This window comes from Dipodomys ordii, unplaced genomic scaffold, assembly GCF_000151885.1.
Source record: "Dipodomys ordii isolate 6190 unplaced genomic scaffold, Dord_2.0 Scaffold10, whole genome shotgun sequence".
Classification (NCBI taxonomy): Eukaryota; Metazoa; Chordata; class Mammalia; order Rodentia; family Heteromyidae; genus Dipodomys; species Dipodomys ordii.
Genome location: NW_012267226.1, coordinates 20,704,595 through 20,722,453, shown reverse-complemented (window position 1 = coordinate 20,722,453; position 17,859 = coordinate 20,704,595). Strand labels below are relative to the sequence as shown.

Here is a 17,859-nt window from a genome sequence, read left to right as displayed (position 1 = left end):
TGTCAAGCTTCTGTCCGACCACCCTAAGGGGTAGTTAATGCACTAGAAATTAGCCAGGCCCCAGAGGGAAAGGAGGGCCTATGAACCCTAAAATTCAGGGTTAGAAGTTACGATGCCCCCTGGGTATCACACACACACACACACACACACACACACACACACTTACACGGCCACTAAGCGGGGCATGGTGGCCAGCCGTCTCCTGGGACTCCTCCAATTACCACAGACACACACACACACACACACACACACACACACTTACACGGCCACTAAGCGGGACATGGTGGCCAGCCGTCTCCTGGGACTCCTCCAATTACCAGCAAAAGCCAGGAGTTGAGCTGTGTCTGGAGTGGTAGAGTGCTCGCCTTGAGCAAAAAAGCTAAGGGACAGTGCTCAGGTCTTTTTTTGTTTGTTTGTTTTTGTCGGTCGTGGGGCTTGAACTCTGGGCCTGGGCGCTGTCCCTCAGCTCTTCAGCTCAAGGCCAGCACTCTACCACTAGAACTACAGCGCCACTTCCGGTTTTCTAGTGGCTTACTGGAGATAAAGAGTCTCACGGACTTTCCTGCCCGGGCTGGCTTTGAACCTCGATCCTCAAATCTTAGCCTCCTGAGTAGCTAGGATTACAGGCGTGAGCCACCAGCGCAGGGCAATGTGCTCAGGTCTTGAGTTCAAGCCCTAGTACTAACACACACACACACACACACTTGAGTTCAAGCCCTAGTACTAACACACACACACACACACACATACACACGGTTGCTTTGGAAGACTTCACCTGGAGTATACAAGCAGTTACAGCAACTTCCTTGGTGTTTCTTATTTTTAATTTTGCCAGTACCAGGGCCTTTTCCTTGTTTGGCTTGCTTGCTTGGCTGGCACTTTATTCCCTTGAAATATACCTCCAGCCCAGCTTCTTGTTGGTTATTTTGGAGATGGAGTCTATTTGACTTTTCTGCCCAGACTGGCCTCATAGAGATCCTCCAGTCAGCACCCTAAATAGCTAGGATTATAGGTGTAAGCCACTGGTGCCAGCTTCATTTTTTTTTTTTTAGTGCATATTAATTGTATCAAGAATTTTCACCATGGTATTTCAGATGTGCATATATTTTGATCAGAATAACCTTGTTGCTTCTCTTTCCATCCCTGTCTTCTTCATACATAGTTGCAATATATTTCAAAATTATTTTGCAGTCCTTTTTCCCCCTCTTCTTTAACTCATATGTAAAGATGCATATACACATATGTATATATACATACACACACATATATACATACTAATACTTGAAACAACTTACCCCCTCCATCATACTCCCATTTCTCCCTTCTCCCCTTTTTCAGACCTTATTTGGTGGGTTTCATTATGCTGTATTCAATAGGCTGTCACATTTTTATCTGAGCCAACCTGATCTCCTCTTAGTTACACTCACCATGTAGCTAGGAAGACAGGCATATACCACCATGCTCAGCTTTAACTTGTGAATTTACCTGAACTGGCCTCAGGAGATTCTCCTTTATCTCTACCTCCTGACCATGAACCACCACACTCAGATCAATAACATAATTTTTATCCTGCCTATTATCTGGAACTAACTACAGCAAGAAAACACTGTTCTAAGCTGGGCGCTGGTGGCTCACGCCTGTAATCCTACTCAGGAGGCTGAGATCTGAGGATCTTGGTTCAAAGCCAGCCCGGGCAGGAAATTTAGTGAGACTCATCTCCAATAAACCACTAGAAAAGCAGAAGTGGCGCTGTGGCTCAAGTGGTAGAGAGCTCACCTTGAGCTGAAGAGCTGAGGGACAGTGCCCAAGCCCAGAGTTCAAGCCCCACGACCAGACCAAAAAAAAAAAAAAAAGCACTGTTCTACTCATTTTGCAGGCAAGCTAGGCCTAAGATACCCTTGCAGGGTCTGCCTCCCACCTGAATATTTCTCCTGAATGCACGTGATCAAGATCAGCAAGACTTTGGGAGCTCTTGGAACTGAAGTCACTAAGACTTCTGGGGGGGGAGGGGAGGGGAGAGGGGGTGGGTTTCTGGGGCTTGAAATCAAGGCCTGAGCACTGTCAGTGAACTTTTTTTTACTCAAGTGTGGTGTTCTACCACTTGAGCCACAGCTCTACTTCCTTTTTTCTGGTAGTTAATTGGAAATAAGTATCAAAGACTTCTATCGGGGCTGGCTTTGAACACCAATCCTCAGATCTCAGCCTGAGTTGCCAGGATTACAAGTGTGAGCCACTGGAACCCAGCTCAGTAGACCTTTTGCAGAGGTTTTTTAACAAGCTGAAACTTCTTAGCTGTTAGGGGGCTACTCATTACTGAGATGACCTCCAAGAAGTCCATGGGAAGGAGACTGGGGGTCTAGTACAGAGCTGTAATACAGTTAAGACTCATCAGAAAGTCCTCAGAAAAAAATTCTTCCAGGCTCCCATCATTATATTCTTTTATTTATACATTCTGAGAATAAGGACCCAAGCACAGCCTGGTACCCTTGAATACAGAATAAAGCAGCTATTGTCCACACAGAGGTTATCGAGGTACCCTCCCCCACGGGTCTGTATTAATCTATACTGCTAGTCAACAGGAAGAACAGCAGGCTGGAGAAATAAAGGGGCAAGAAAAGCAAGGCCCCTTGAGTTGTGAGGGCAATGGCATCCTGGAGTCGTGAACACATCTGCTATGTGTGCAGTATCAGCTAGTCTCAGTACCTGTGTCCAGCTGAGCCTCCAGGTCACACACTATGCCAGAGCTACCTAAGTGCCCCTCCTGGAGTGCATGAGCAGGTCCCGCTGCAGCCCAGCCTCCAGGTTGGGAGTCAGCCTGGCTGTGGGAGGGTCAGTCAGCAGAGTCAACTTGTTGAATGCCCCTCGGCCAAAGTAATCAGCAATCACAGAGAAGCTGTCATTGGAGCACTTCAGCTGCAGAGGAAAAGCAAGAAGAATCACAACTAGAGAAGCTCATTTCCTAAGAAGGGGAGCAAAGGAAACAAGCCCTCCAGTGCTCAGTGAACTGTGATGCTGGGGGCGACCCCTATCCCATGGAGCCCACTCATCCCCACCTGGTGCTGGAACTGGTCATGGAGGTCTCGTTTTTGTTCCTGGGCCCGGATCATATCCATGACCTTCCGATTTTCGGGGAGGCAGGTGGGGCAGTCAGCATCACTTTCTGAGTAACTCTCAAAGCAATGCTGGTGAAAGGAGTGGCCACACAGGAAATGGACGGAGGGCAACTCCAAGGCACTGTTACAGATGCTGCACTTGGTCTTCTGGAAAATCTTCGGACTATAGGCAAGGGACATGGAAAGTGAGCGGCAAGGACTGAGGCAGGACCAAGAGTGGAAAGAGCAGCTATATATACCTATAATCCTAGCTCAGAAGGCTGGGATCTGAGAACTGAGGTTTAAAGTCAGCCTGCACAGGAAAGTCCTTGAGACTTTTATCTCCAATTAATCACAGAAAAAGCCAGAAGTGGCTCTGTGTCTCAAGTGACAGAGCTCTGTCAGCCTTGAGCAAAAAGGAGCACAGGGAGTATGAGCCCTAGGACCAGAAAAAAAAGAAAGAAAACCAGATGTGGCACTGTGGCTCAAATTAGAATGCTAGCCTTGAGCAAAAGAGCTCAGGGACAGCACCCAGGTCCTAAGTTCAAGCCCCACCATTGACAAAAATTTAAAAAGAGTAGAGAGAGAGCAGCTGGGGTGGACAAGGAAGGGTCTCTGGGAGGGGACCAGCAGCTCTGCCTGCATTTCTGATTACATAAAGGAAAGCAAATAAGGACCACAGCTCTGGATAGAGTCTTAACAAGTACAAGGAACCACAAGGCTGTTTTCCCCTTCCATAATTGTCCCCAAAGCCTCTTCAGGTAGGTATTCAGATGTGATGCTTTCAGTGGGGCCTTTCCTTTGTATGTTATCTAAAATTTTTATATTTGCAAAAAAGATAAAGATAGACTGGGGGTATAGTTCAGTGACACAGTAATTGCCTACCACGCTCATAGCCCTGGGTTCCATTCCTAGCTAACAAAAACTAACAAAACCAACAAAAAACAAACTCCTTGCCCTTCTCCCTTTCTCTACTTTTTTTTTTTTTTTTGCCAGTCTTGGGGCTTCAACTGAGGACCTTGGCACTGTCCCTGAGCTGCTTTTGCTCAAGGCTAGCACTCTACCACTTGAGCCACACTGCCAATTCCATCCTTTTCTGTTTATATGGTACTAAGGAATGGAACCCAGGGCTTCATGCATGCTAGGCAAACACTATACCACTAAGCCACATTCCAAGCCCTACCTTATTTTCTCAAGTCCATACTCTGCTACTTGAGCCATACCACCACTCTGGCTTTTACTTGTCAGTCGTGGGGCTTGAACTCAAGGCCTGGGCGCTATCCCTAAGCTGTTTTGCTCAAGGCTACCACTCTACTGTTTGAGTCACAGCACCACTTCCAGTTTTCTGGTGGCTAATTTGGAGATGAGTCTCATGGACTTTCTTGCCTAGGCTGGCTTTGGACCACAGATCCTCAGATCTTAGCCTCCCGAATAGCTAGGATTACAGGTACGAGTTGAGGTGCACAGCTTTTTTGCTGGTTAACTGGACATAAGAGTCTCTTAGATCTTGACTGCTTTGTGTCAAATAATGATAAAAACACATAGAACAACAACAAAAGAGTCTCTTGGATTTATCTGCCTGGGCTGACTGAACTGCAATTCTCAGCTCTCAGCCTCCTGAGTAGCTAGGATTGTAGGCATGAGCCACCAGTGCCTGTTGTTTTTGTTGTTGTTGTTGTTTTATACTGGCACCAGGGTCTGAACTCAGTGTCTCAACTGGCACTCTTATCACTTGAACCATGTATCTAATCTGGCTTTATTTGGTTAATTAGGGATACAGTATCTCAGTGACTTTCCCTGACTGGGCTGGCTTTGAACTCTGATCCTCAGATTTCAGCCTTTTGAGTAGTACAATTACAGGTTTGAGCTGATGATTCCTGGCTACTTTCTGCATTTTCTAAAACCAAGGTTTTACTTCAGAATGGCTTTAAACAATAACTTAGAAGTCTGCTTAGAAAAAGTAACTGCTGGGGGCTGGGAAGGTTGCTCAGTGGTAGAGCGCTTGCCTTGCATGCATGAGGCCCTGGGTTCGATTCCTCAGCCCCACATAAGCAAAAAGAAAAAAGCTGGAAGTGGTGCTGTGGCTCAAGTGGTAGAGCGCTAGCCTTGAACTAAAGAGCTGAGGGACAGCGCCCAGGTCCAGAGTTCAGGCCCCATGACCGGACCCAAAAAAAAAAAAGAAAAAGAAAAAGTAACTGCTGGAGCTGGGAAGGTGGCTCAGTAGTAGAGTGCTCACCTTGCATGCATGAGGCCCTGGGTTCGATTCCTCAGCACCACATAAGCAGGAAAAAAAAAAAAAAGCTGGAAGTGGTGCTGTGGCTGATCTGAAGAGCTGAGGGACAGCGACCAGGCCGAGTTCAAGCCCCACAGCAGTAAAAAAAAAAAAAAAAAAAGTAAATGCTACAAGATAATTGCCTCTAAAGACCAATAAATGATGCTTTATTTAATCACCATTCTTCAGAAGGCTGAGGCTGGGAGTGGCTCAGTGGAAATGTGTAACCCAGCTGGGTTCAATCCCAGCACAGGGGGGAAGAAAATGTTCGCACTCTGTACAAGCCTGTCTGAGAAAAGTATGCAATAACACGCTGTGAAGACCGAAGCCAGCCCTGCTCCTTTCCCCATATCCAGGTGACAACTACCTCGCTTTGAGCTCTTGGATCTCCTGGCGGATGCGGGAGGTCTCCTCTCGGTACCGCCGTACCCGCAGCTCATCCTGTGCAATCTGCTGACTCTGTTTCTGCAGTTTTTGGACAAGGTAGTCTCTGATTACGGACAAGGTGGCTGTAGAGTTGTGAGCCAGAGTCTGCACCACTAAGATTGGGGTCCAAGAGGAAACAAGACGGTAAGCCCAGCAGCTCTTGCCATGGTCCCTGACTACCACCTGGTCAGCACCCATCCATCTCCCTAGTACCTAGAAGGGGTGGCATAAGGTTCTTGCTTTCGATGTGCTTGAGCACAGCTGCCACGTACTCCTTGCAGTCCTCCTCCTTGCGGGCGAAGTAGCTGAGAGCCTGCTCCCACAAGGAGGGGTCCTGCTCCCCGTGGCGCTCACAGACAGTGATCACCTGCCGGTACTGCTCGTGCTGCATGTGGTAGTGCATAATCTGCTGGAACCTGAGCCAGAGCAGAGGGACGCCTCAGTGATGTTCCTGGACAATCCCCTGGGTCTGCCCTTGGCCCTGGAAGTACCCCCACTCTTACAGCTTTCCCTGTTCATAGAGGTAAAGGACCCCATCCTGGAAGTCATGCATCTGACACAGCACCAGCGCCTTGTCAAAGACATCACAGAAGCGGCCGCTCTTCAGTAGGGAGATGGCCTCTGCGTGAAGCTTCTCTTTGGCCTGGGGAGGAAAGAGGGTTGGGCTGGTAGACATAAGGTGGAAACCACAAGGTCCTTTGGGACAAGACTGTTCCTTTCAGTGCAGTGTCCCCTTCAGTGATGAACACTGACACCAATGAAGTGTCACTGCCTAAGGAAAGCAGCAAAAGACTGCCTCAAAGCTCGGAGAGGAATGGAGATAGAGAAACTGTTTTTTCTCTTCCTTTTCAGTGGTGCTAGGGTTTGAGCTTAGCTTGCTAGGGAAGCATTCTACCACTTGATCCACTTTTTGCTCTAGTGATTTTTTTGAATAGGCTCTCACTTTTTGCCCAGACTGGCTGGGACCACAATTCTCTACATTTCCTGCATAGTTGGGTAACAGGTGTGTACCACCAAACCCAACTTTTTATTGGTTGAGATGGGGTCTTGTGATCTTTTTGACCTGGCTGCCTTGGAACCTCTCAATCTCTCTTTTTTTTTTTTTTTGGGTCCGGTCCTGGGGCCTGAACTCTGGGCCTGGGCGCTGTCCCTCAGCTCTTCAGCTCAAGGCTAGTGCTCTACCACTTGAGCCACAGCGCCACTTCCGGCTTTCAATCTCTATCTCTTGAGTAGCTAGGATTACAAGTGTGAGCCACTGAACCCAGCTTCTTTTCACTTTTGCAATGCTGGAAACAGACTCGGGGCTCCACACAGGCTAGACAAGTATTCTACTACTGAGCAACATTCCCAGCCCAAGAGCTGTATTCTCTCCAGCACCTCCCACCAGTCTGGCCAGACCTCACCTGCGGTTCCTTCTCATGGGCCCAGTTCTGCAGCCGCAGCTCAAGCAGTGTGTCATAGATACCCTGGGGTGAGTCTGGCTGCACTTCACTCATGTGCTCCAGGAAGGCTTTCAGCTCTCGGGGGTTGTTTGCAAAGATGGGGATGAACTCCTCAGAGTTGGCCTAGTATGAAGGAGGAGAAGGGAGGCTAGTGAGTGCATTTGGTACCCAAAGGCCCCTAAGGTAATCCTTGCTACCCAAAGTGATTCTGCCGAGGCCTCACTTGGCAGCTTGGAGCCTCTCTATCGCCTCGACCTTCCAGACTGGGCCGATAGTCAGTACAAAGTCCCTTTAGCAACTGTGTTGTCTGCTCTGGTATGTGGTGCATGAGGGTCTTCCCATAACGCTTCATGTTGCTCTCTGCCTGCTCAAAAGGCAGCTTGCCGATGTACCGAAGGGCTTCTTGGTAATTCTGTGGGGAGAGGTAAAGGACAGACTAGCACCCACTCCTGGAAGCACTTCTACCACTGTGGAAACATCCTCAAAAAGCACAGGGCAGGGGCTGGGAAGGTGGCTCAGTGGTAGAGCGCTTGCCTTGCATGCCTGAAGCCCTGGGTCCAATTCCTCAGCACCATATAAGCAAAAAGAAAAAAGCCGGAAGTGGCGCTGTGGCTCAAGTGGTAGAGCGCTAGCCTTGAGCTGAAGAGCGGAGGGACAGCGCCCAGGCCCAGAGTTCAGGCCCCATAACCGGACCCAAAAAAAAAAAAAAAAAAAAAAAAAGCACAGGGCACTGTCCCATGTAAGAATCTCACCCAAGCTGGGTGCCGGTGGCTCCCACCTGTAATCCTAGCTACTCAGGAGGCTAAGATCTGAGGATCACAGTTCAAAGCCAACCCAGGCAGGAAAGTCCATGAAACTCTTACCAATAAACCAGCAGAAAACTGGAAGTGGCACTGTGGCTCAAGTAGTAGAGCACTAGCCTTGAGCTGAAGAGCTGAGGGACAGCGCCCAGGCCCAGAATTCAAGCCCCGAACCGACCAAAATGCAAAAGAATTTCACCCACCTTGATATCCTCCAGCTGGATCTTCAGGTACCACTCATGGTGTGCATGGTTCTCAGCCAGGTAGAGGGCGTGGGAGTAGTAGCCAGCTTGCCGGAGGACCTTGATGGCGGTCTCTACATCAAAATGAACTTCACTCTCGCTCTTTGTCTGCCAGAGGAACATGGTACACAATCATTTGCACAAAGGTGGCTGGAGAAGGGAAACAGGCAACTAATGGTAAGACACATTCCTAAATCAACAGTAATGTCCGTGCTTTGAAAACAACCTAACCTGCCTCTCAGAGTTGCTTATGAAAGATATAAGCCCTTCCTCTGCCTATACCATTACAGGGGCATTTCTGGAAACTCTACTGCCACTTTCCTGGGCTTACAATGTTTTGTCATAAAACGAGACAACATCAGAGTGAACTGGCATAAATAGCAACTTATCTTCCCCATTTACAAAAGCAGAGGGTAGCTAGTTCCCAAATACAATCAGCTCTTTCCTTGAGCCCTGATGAAGGATCAGCTCTGGTGCTGCCACTTTGTGCTCCATGGGACCCTCTAGGAATTGTCTCTGGTAACCACACCCTGCACCTTGATGAATTCTTCCAACTTGGAGCTGTCCTTGAGTTTGGTGTAGCAGTTCAGGAGCAGGGTGGTATGGTCAGCATTGGCCAGGGATTGTCGGTGCAGGGTCTGTAGGTAGGCAGTCAGGTTGTGGATGCGCTGGGCATCCAGAAACTTGCGGATCACATAGGATGGCTCCAACTTCCCAATGGTTCTAGGGAGATGTACAACAATATCATCTGGATCAGTGTACTTCTCAAACTCATCTGCATACAATTACTTATTGATTTTTGTTAAAAGGCAAATTTTGCTTCAGTTCATCACATGTGAGTCCTTCAACTGCATTTGCACCAAGTCCTGGGTTACATCAGTACTACCAGTCTATAGACCATGCTTTGCACCAGGCTCCAAAACACCAGTCTTTCAACTAGGCTGATAAATTAGTACCAAGGGAAGCAAGAGATAAACATTTTTTCCTTTTTCTTTTGTCATTCATGGGGCTTGAACTCTGGACCTGGGCGCTGTCCCTGAGCTCTTCAGCTCAAGGCAAGTACTCTACCATAGCTCCACTTCCGGTGGTTACTTGGAGATTAGAGTCTCACTGACTTTTCTCCTGGGCTGGCTTTGAACCACGATCCTCAGATTTCAGCCTTCTGAGTAGCTAGGATTACAGGTGTGAGTGACCAGGGCTCAGCACATTTTTATTTCTTTAGCTAGGTCAAGCCAGGCATGGTTACTCAAACATGTAATCCCAGCTGCTCAGGAGGAAGAAGTCAGGAGGCTCACAGTTGGAGGCTAACACCCAAAGCAAAACATTCAAACTCCATTTCAACCAATAAAACACAAGACCCTGTTGGACAAATAACTAAAACAAAAAAGGCTATGACTGTGGCTCCTGTGGACTCAGGTGCAAGGCCCTGAGTTCAAACTCCAGTAATGTCAAAAAGAAAAAGGACTATATCACAAGAATGTTAACAAAATGCAAACTAGAGTTTAAAAGGAGAAGCATCATCAGCTCAGTTTTATACTGGTCATGTAAATTTCACTCTAAACATTCCCTTTGCAAGAAGTCCTGTTTCCTCATTTGAGGCATCACACTTTCTGTAGGAAAGCCAGCAGTTCCTTGTGTCTTTCAAGCCCTGCCCCCCAGCATGGGTTTCAGTTCTCTGGCTGAGCATCTTTGTTCACAGCTATGTATCATAGTTCCTTCATACTGACCGAATATACTGCTGGACAGCCCCATCGTGGTTGCCTTTGCTATAGAGATGGTCTCCATACTGCATGAAGATTTGGGCCAATCCATCGCTATCCAGATGTTGGCTCTTGGCCAGGTTAATTGCCATCTCAAATAGGTTCTTCTTAAACAACATCTGGAAGGTGAAAGGGATTATGATTGGTAGAATCAGTCCTGAAAAGATACCTTCCCAGAGTGTTCCCTTGAGACAAGCATTCCAATTTGCTTAGATCCTGGACAAAGAGCTTCAGATAACCCCAAAACTAATCTTACCAACCTCATAAGGGTCTCTGCAGCCCAAGTGAACCCTGAGGCTGGGCTCAGGCTCCCAGCCATTTGTTCCCACCAAAGCTGCATCTTTAGCCATTTACTTAACGAAACTATTTACCCAAAGGAAATAAAATCCCAGGGCCCAGGTGAGTGGGAAATCTATTCCTGCTGCTAGCTACTTCTAGGAGCCAGTGTCAGCTCTGGGGACCTGGTAGCCTTGCCTCCAGCTTGGTCTGTGTGTCCTTCTCCTGCAGTGCGTGGACCCGCCCATCCCGCGTCAGCACGTACAAGGAGCCCCACTCAGCAAGCACATCCACTACATCCTCAAAGACAGCGCTGTAGGCTATGAACTTGTTGCACAGATCATAGATGTTGAGAATCTGCTTGTCAGAACTCTGCGAGTCCCTGCTGGTAAAGTCTGATCTGAAAGAAAGAGCAACAGGTATTTGCACCATCTCAGTCTCAGCTCTATAGCCAATCCACCTATAACAAATTACCTCCTCAGTCCCTCTAGTAACTCATTAGTCCCTAATGTAGCATTTACTGATGGCTCAAGAAAGAGGACATGTAATCCTGATCCTATCATTAGTTCAGGCCAAGAGTAAGAAATGAAGTATATTCAGACCCTCACTTGTTTACTAAAGAACTAGCTGGGGCAAGGTGCCAGTGGCTCATATCTGTTATCTTAACCACTCAAGAGGCTGAGATCTGAGGATCGTGGTGCAAAGCCAGCCTAGGCAGGAAAATCTGTGAGACTCTTATCTCCAAATAATCACCAGAAAACCAGAAGTGGCTCTGTGGCTTAAGTGGTAGAGCACTAAACTTAAGCTGAAGAGTACGGGGGACATGCCACCAAAGCCCAGAGTTCAAGCCCCACCACTGACAAAACAAACAAACAAAAAAACTAGCTAGAGGCTGGTGATTCACACCTGAAATCCTACTCAGGAGGCTGAGATCCGAGGATTGTGGAGGACTGTGGTTCGAGGATTGTGGTTCAAAGCCAACCTGGACAGTAAAGTCTGTAAGACTCTTATCTCCAATAAACTACTCAGGAAAAGCCAAAAGTGGTTCTGTGGCTCAAGTGGTAGAGCCTAGCCTTGAGCACTAAAAGGCTTAGGTACAGCTCCTAGGCCGAGTTCAAGCCCCAGGATTGGAAAAAAAAAAACACTTAAGGCCTGATTTATGTTAGACTTTGTGCTTGGTACTAAATGACAACAAATCTCATCTGCACAGAAGATCTACCTCCCCCTTCCAGTGGCTCTGGAGCAACAGGACTGTGCCTGGTGTCCTGACTTCTCTACAGCTGCCAATTTCACCACCTTCTAACCCTTGTTCTTCTTCCCAACTTATTTTGACCAAAAGGAAAAACAACGAAAAACAGTTATCAGGTCAGGTCCAACTCAATCTATGAAGCATTCTAGTATACAAGGGCTAAGCAGCAAGTGTATAGAGCAAAAACACATTTTCCAGTAAAAACACCTAACAGAATCTGGGTAGAACTGCAATCTACCTAAAATTCAAGTGGGAAAATTGGCAGGCTCCAGACATAGGTTTTAAAATGAGGTGAGTGCTAGGGAACAAGTCTAGCCTTCTCCCTTTTCTTTTTCCCTGGAGTCCTTACTTGGGAGAAACCTTCCGGTCACGGGAGACAATGACAAGGTATCCTCTAAACCAGTGGGCAATGAGCTTATGGCCCTCAAAGGCGAAGCAGGGCCCTCGTTCATCAGGTTGGTATAGGTAGACACACTCGTCCCCGGCCACAATGAACTGCAGGTCCTGAGAAGGGTCACTCAGGGCTGAGCACCGTAGCCCACAACCGTGGGTGTCCAACTCCACTCGTGGGTACTCCTTTCCAGAAACTATATAGGACTGCCAAAGTAAGAAAAGGTTAGCAGGCTTCCTTTGAAGAGGCAGCACCTAAGCCTTCACAGACACATTCCCATTTCCACAAGGAACTCTCCCTTTATCCTTGCTTGGCATTTTAAGACCTTTCCCTTAGCTGCTTGCTTTCTCCACTCACTACCATCCATCTACCAAATAGGGGCCATATTTTTTCTCTTTATATTACCTCTACCTAGTTCAAGAATTCTACAAGTAAGAGAAATCCAGTCATCTTTTATAATTTTATCAAGGCTATTCCTCAGCTAGAGATATAATTTAGCAGTACAGGGCATGCATGTCATGTGTGAAGCCCGAGGTCTAAACCCCAGCATTCCTGAAAGACTGGGCTGTTATAAGTTAGGAGCACTAAGACTAAAGAGGTAAAGCAAGGGGCTGGGAAGGTGGCTAGTGGTAGAGTTCTTGCCTTGCATGCCTGAGGCCCTGGGTTCAATTCCTCAGCACCACATAAGCAAAAAGAAAAAAACCGGAAGTGGCGCTGTGGCTCAAGTGGTAGAGTGCTAGCCTTGAGCTGAAGAGCTGAGGGACAGCGCCCAGGCCCAGAGTTCAGGCCCCACGACCGGACCCAAAAAATAAAATTAAAAAAAAAAGAGGTAAAGCAATTTTCTAATGTCACTTAGCAGGTTAGGCAAAAAAGCCTGTTTTTCACTATCTCAGAGTATCTTCCTGAAGTCTAGCTCCTCTTAGTCAGCTAAGTGAAGATACAAAATATAAAGCTGGGTAAATAATTCAAGGCTATCTGGTAAAATTTTTAGGATTTCCATCTTTCCTATCAGGCCCTTACTCTAGCCCCCTAAGCCAAGGATAAGCCCTTTGGGCCTGCTCCAAGAGCAGGGGCTCAGTCCCACCTGGACATTCTCAGTTGTCACAACAAACAAGTGAGTGGTCTTCCCTGCTTGACGGAAGGCCAGTCCCGTAACAGGATAGTTGCCTTTGTGCAAAATCTGGCTCTTACTATGCCGATCCCGGGTGATGTCTCCTTTGTTCAATGTAACACTGCCATCTGTGAAACCTGTAGGAAAGCAGGAAACAGCATCCCAGTGAGGCTGAAAAGACTGGGAAGTAGAGAAAGGAAGATCATTCATTAGATCAAAAGACCATTCATTCATTAGAAATAAGCTTTGCTCACGCCTGTAATCCTAGCTACTCAGGGGCTGAGATCTGAGGAACACAGTTCAAGCCAAAGCCGGGGAGGGCCTAGGACGTGGACCAATAGACTCTTATCTCCAATGAACCACCAGAAAACTGGAAATGGTGCTGTGGCTCAAAGTGGTAAAGCACTAGCCTTGCTTTGAAGAACTCAGGGACAGCACCCAGGCCTGAGATCAAACCCCAGAACTGACAAAAAAGAAAAAAAGAAAAAGAAAAAGAAATGATAAGCTTTCTCCTCACATCCAACTTTTTTTTTTTTTGGGGGGGGGGGTCCAGTCGTGGGGCCTGAACTCTGGGCCTGGGTGCTGTCCCTCAGCTCTTCACCTCAAGGCTAGCGCTCTACCACTTGAGCCACAGGCCACTTCCGGCTTTTTTTCTTTTTGCTTATGTGGTGCTGGGTAATCAAACCCAGGGCCTCATGCATGCAAGGCAAGCGCTCTACCACTGAGCAACTTTCCCAGCCCCCACATCCAACTTTTTTAGTAGCAAAGCTGACCATTGGTACTTACTGACTCATTTTCAAAGAACAAAATTTAATACTTTCCCATGCCAACTTTTAATATCTCAAAGACCTCTGTTTAGTATAAAGTGGTCTCAATTAGAATAGAGATGAGCTGCAGAAGCAAAGAAAATCTGGGAGTTCATTTTGCCTTCCTTCTCCTTACCAATGGCCATAAAGTTGAGATTTTCATGGACAGTCAAACAAGACACAACAGTTGGTTCTGTTCCTGGGATGGCAGAGAAGATTCGAGTACAGAGTGGGTTGCCACCATCTCTCTTCTCCAAGTTCCAGATCTTTACCTGTGGACAAAACTCAAATGCCTAAATGCTGATCTTCTCCAACAGGAAAACATTGCCAGGCTTCTGAATCTTTCTTTGCCAGAACTCACCAGGGGGTTAATACCCTCTTCATCCTCACCAACAGATGCTAGAATATTGTGCTGCTTCAGTTGATATAGGTGTGTCACTCGTAGTTTGTAGGCCTGGAAGCCTGTAAGCTGTAGGGAACGCAGCAAGAACCAGATCTGGCCTTCCATATGTGCAAGGTAGTTAAGGAACCTCCTTTCCAAGGAGAGATATGGTAGTGCCCCCACCCCATCTGTAGCTTCACTTTCCATACTCTTTTTCAGTTATCTTTGGTTAAGTTATATTACGATCTATAGCACAGGAATTAAGATACTTGGAGAGGGGCTGGGAAGGTGGCTCAGTGGTAGAGCGCTTGCCTTGCATGCATGAGGCCCTGGATTCAATTCCTCAGCACTGCATAAGCAGAAAAGGCTGGAAGTGGTGCTGTGGCTCAAGTGGTAGAGCACTAGTCTTGTGCTGAAGAGCTCAGGGACACAGTCCAGGCCCAGAGTTCAGGCCCCATGACTGACAAAAATAAATAAATAAAAAATGATAAAAAATGATATTTGGAGAATAATAGACCACATTCGCTTAACTTTAATTACAGTATGTTTTTAAAATTGTTATGTTTTATTATTGTTGCTAATCTTACAACAAAAGATTAATAATCCGTCTACAGATTGTGCATATGCGCTGGTCCTGGGGCTTGAATTCAGGGTCTGGGCACTGTCCCTGAGCTTTTTTGCTCAAGGTTAGTGGTCTAACACTTGAGCCCCAGCTCCACTTCTGGCTTTTTGGTGGTTCATTGGAGGCAAGTGTCTCATAGACTTTCCTGCCTTAGCTGGCTTCGAACCTGATCCTCAGATTTCAGCCTCACGAGCTAAAATTACAGGTGTGAGCCACCAGCACCCAGAAAGATTAACGATCTTAATCTTGCTTTTGTGTGTGTGTGTGTGTGTACGCGTGCGCGTGCGCGCGCATGTGTGCTAGTACTGGACCTTGATTGAACTTGGGGCCCAGGCACTTGTCCCTTAGCTTTTTTTTTCAAGACTAGCATTCTACCACTTGAGTCACAGCTCCACTGCTAGCATTTTGGGGGTTAACTGGAGATAAGAATCTCATGGGGGGGGGGGAGACGGGAATGGATAGGAATGGGAAACAAAGGAGAAGGCAGCAATGCTTGATAAGAAATGTACTCATTATCTTGCTCATGTAATTTAACCCCTCCATAAGGTATTTTCACAATAAAAAAAAAAAAGAATATCATGGCCTGGGGGCTGGGAAAGTGGCTCAGTGGTAGAGTGCTTGCCTCATATGCATGAGGCCCTGGGTTCGATTCCTCAGCATCACATAAACAGAAAAAGCTATAAGTGACGCTGTGGCTCAAGTAGTAGAGCACTAGCCTTGAGCTGAAGAGCTCAGGGACAGTGCCCAGGCCCAGAGTTCAAGCTCCACAACCAACAAAAAAAAATCTCATGGCCTGGAGTGGCTTCAAACCATTGGCTTCAAGTCTCTTGAGTAGGATTACAGGCATGAACCACTGACACTCAGCTTTTAATTTTGCTCAATTTTTTTTACAAGTTAAATCTTACCATCAGTATACATGAACAGTATGATTTTTCATTTAAATGACTCAAAATTGGTATGAATTTAGTAGGAATTATAATTTAAACCTTACGCCTTTCCTGGGCTAGTGCTATGGGTAAGATGACATTTTTTTTTGCCAATTGTGGGGAACTCTGGGCCTGGGTACTGTCCCTCAGCTTTTCAGCTCAAGGCTAGCACTCTACCACTTGAGCCACAGTGCCACTTAGGGCTTTTTCTGCTTATGTAGTGCTGAGGAATTGAACCCAGGGCCTCATGCATGCAAGGCAAGCACTCTACCACTGAGCCACCTTCCCAGCCCCGAGGTGATACTCTCTTGTGTTGCTAAGCAGCTGCAGAAAGGTGTATCCCCCAGTCAGCAATGGAATCACAAGAACACACTAATTAATATACTTCAATGCATTGTGTTCCTAAGCCATGAGACACGAGAACACCTAGGCTTGGTATGTTAAATGCATTTTCAATTTAGAATAATCTCCGTAAAATTCCTGTATTTTATCTGGGCATCATTCACACCTGTAATCCTAGCTATTTAGGAAGCTGAGATCTGAGGATTGTGGTTCAAAGTTAGCCCAGACAGGAAAGGCTGTGAGACTGTTATCTAATTAATTATAGAAAAAAAAAGCCAGAAATGGTGCTATCCTTGAGCAAAAGAAGTTTAGAGACAGCACCCAGGCCCAGAGTTCAAGGTCCAAGACTGGCAAAAAACAAAACAAAACAAACCACACAAACCTGTATGTTTAATTAGCATATCTTTGTTTGTTTTTTCTTTAGTTTTGGGTCTGGTCGTGGGGCCTGAACTGTGGGCCTGGGCGCTGTCCCTCAGCTCTTCAGCTCAAGGCTAGCGCTCTACCACTTGAGCCACAGCGCCACTTCCGGCTTTTTTCTTTTTGCTTAAGTGGTGCTTAGGAATCGAACCCAGGGCCTCATGGCATGCAAGGCAAGCGCTCTACCACTGAGCCACCTTCCCAGCCCAGCACATCTTTGTAATGGAGGAGTTTCATTGTCATAATTCTCTACATTTGTAACAGTGTATTTTGCTTGTGGCTGGCACTCTACCACTTGAGCCATGCCTCCAGTCCCTACAGTATACTTGGAACAACTACTTCACCCCTCTCCATTATATTCATGCTCCTTCCCTTTCTTTTCTAGAGTCTTGGGTGGATTTCATTATGCTGTCTTCATATTAGAGTATTTTGAACTTATGATGTGTTTCTCGTAAAGCGACTAACATCTCTATATGAAAAACAACTAGCGTGAAAGGGGTTCCGTTCTAGCCACACTTCAGACATTCCCTGGGGAGGCTCCGTAATACCTATATTTAGACCAAACTCCAGATAATAATCATGTATATGTATACAGCTCTTCAAACTTCCAGAGCTTTCCCAGATATGAGAACATTCCCAGATATGAGAACAAAGCAACAAACTCCCGTGCGTCTCTACTTCCTCACCCACCACCTCAGGCAGCGAAGGTGACACCTTCCACCCTGTCCGGTAACGGGCGTTCAGTGGGGGACTGACCTGAAATAACCTTGTCAAGTTGGCATTCCCACCCCTTTCACAGAAAAGGCGATGAGGCCCGGGGAGGCTCAGCGGCTGGCCCAGGCTGGCTCCGTCGCTGGACTTCCGTTCCTGCTCGGGCCACGTCTAACGCAGAGTGGCGCGAAGCCCGAACCACGCTGACTGGCCAGCTCCTTCCCCCCATGGCGGGCTTTCTTCGGGGATCCGGGGAAGGGGGAGAGAGATCCAGAAGGATATCGCCAAAGACCAGGCTCCCCCGCCCCGAGTCGCAGACAGTGATGCCCGGAGGGAGGCAAAGGAGCTTGGAGGCGGGCAGTCCGGGGGCAGGCGCGGCGCCGGGAGCAGCCCCATCGTTACCCAGCGGCTCCTTCACCAGCTCCTTGTCGAAGAAGACGAAGCGCCGCCACTGCAGGTAGGCCGCCATCTTGGCCAAGGCCACCGCCTCCGGAAGAGACGTCACGTGAGCGGAGCCCGCTGGTCATGTGACCCCGCGACTTCCGGGAACTGGCGCTGTGGGGTCGGGGCGGAGGCCGGGGCGGGGCCTCTC

At 47.5% G+C, this 17,859-nt stretch overlaps 1 protein-coding gene across 1 annotated transcript; it reads right to left on the bottom strand.

Moving 5' to 3' along the window:
* Nucleotides 1–2,421: 2,421 nt before the first annotated feature.
* Vps11 (vacuolar protein sorting 11 homolog (S. cerevisiae)) lies at nt 2,422–17,787 on the bottom strand. Its single transcript, XM_013009825.1, has 16 exons — nt 17,550–17,787; nt 14,229–14,377; nt 14,004–14,139; nt 13,035–13,198; nt 11,909–12,156; nt 10,509–10,710; nt 10,002–10,153; nt 8,811–8,997; nt 8,236–8,382; nt 7,456–7,644; nt 7,194–7,355; nt 6,294–6,433; nt 6,004–6,206; nt 5,732–5,903; nt 3,054–3,276; nt 2,422–2,913 (listed from the first exon to the last, which is right to left on the bottom strand). The coding sequence occupies exons 1-16, from the start codon at nt 17,734–17,736 to the stop codon at nt 2,749–2,751; spliced, it is 2,826 nt and encodes a 941-aa protein (XP_012865279.1). The 5' UTR covers nt 17,737–17,787; the 3' UTR covers nt 2,422–2,748.
* Nucleotides 17,788–17,859: the final 72 nt, after the last annotated feature.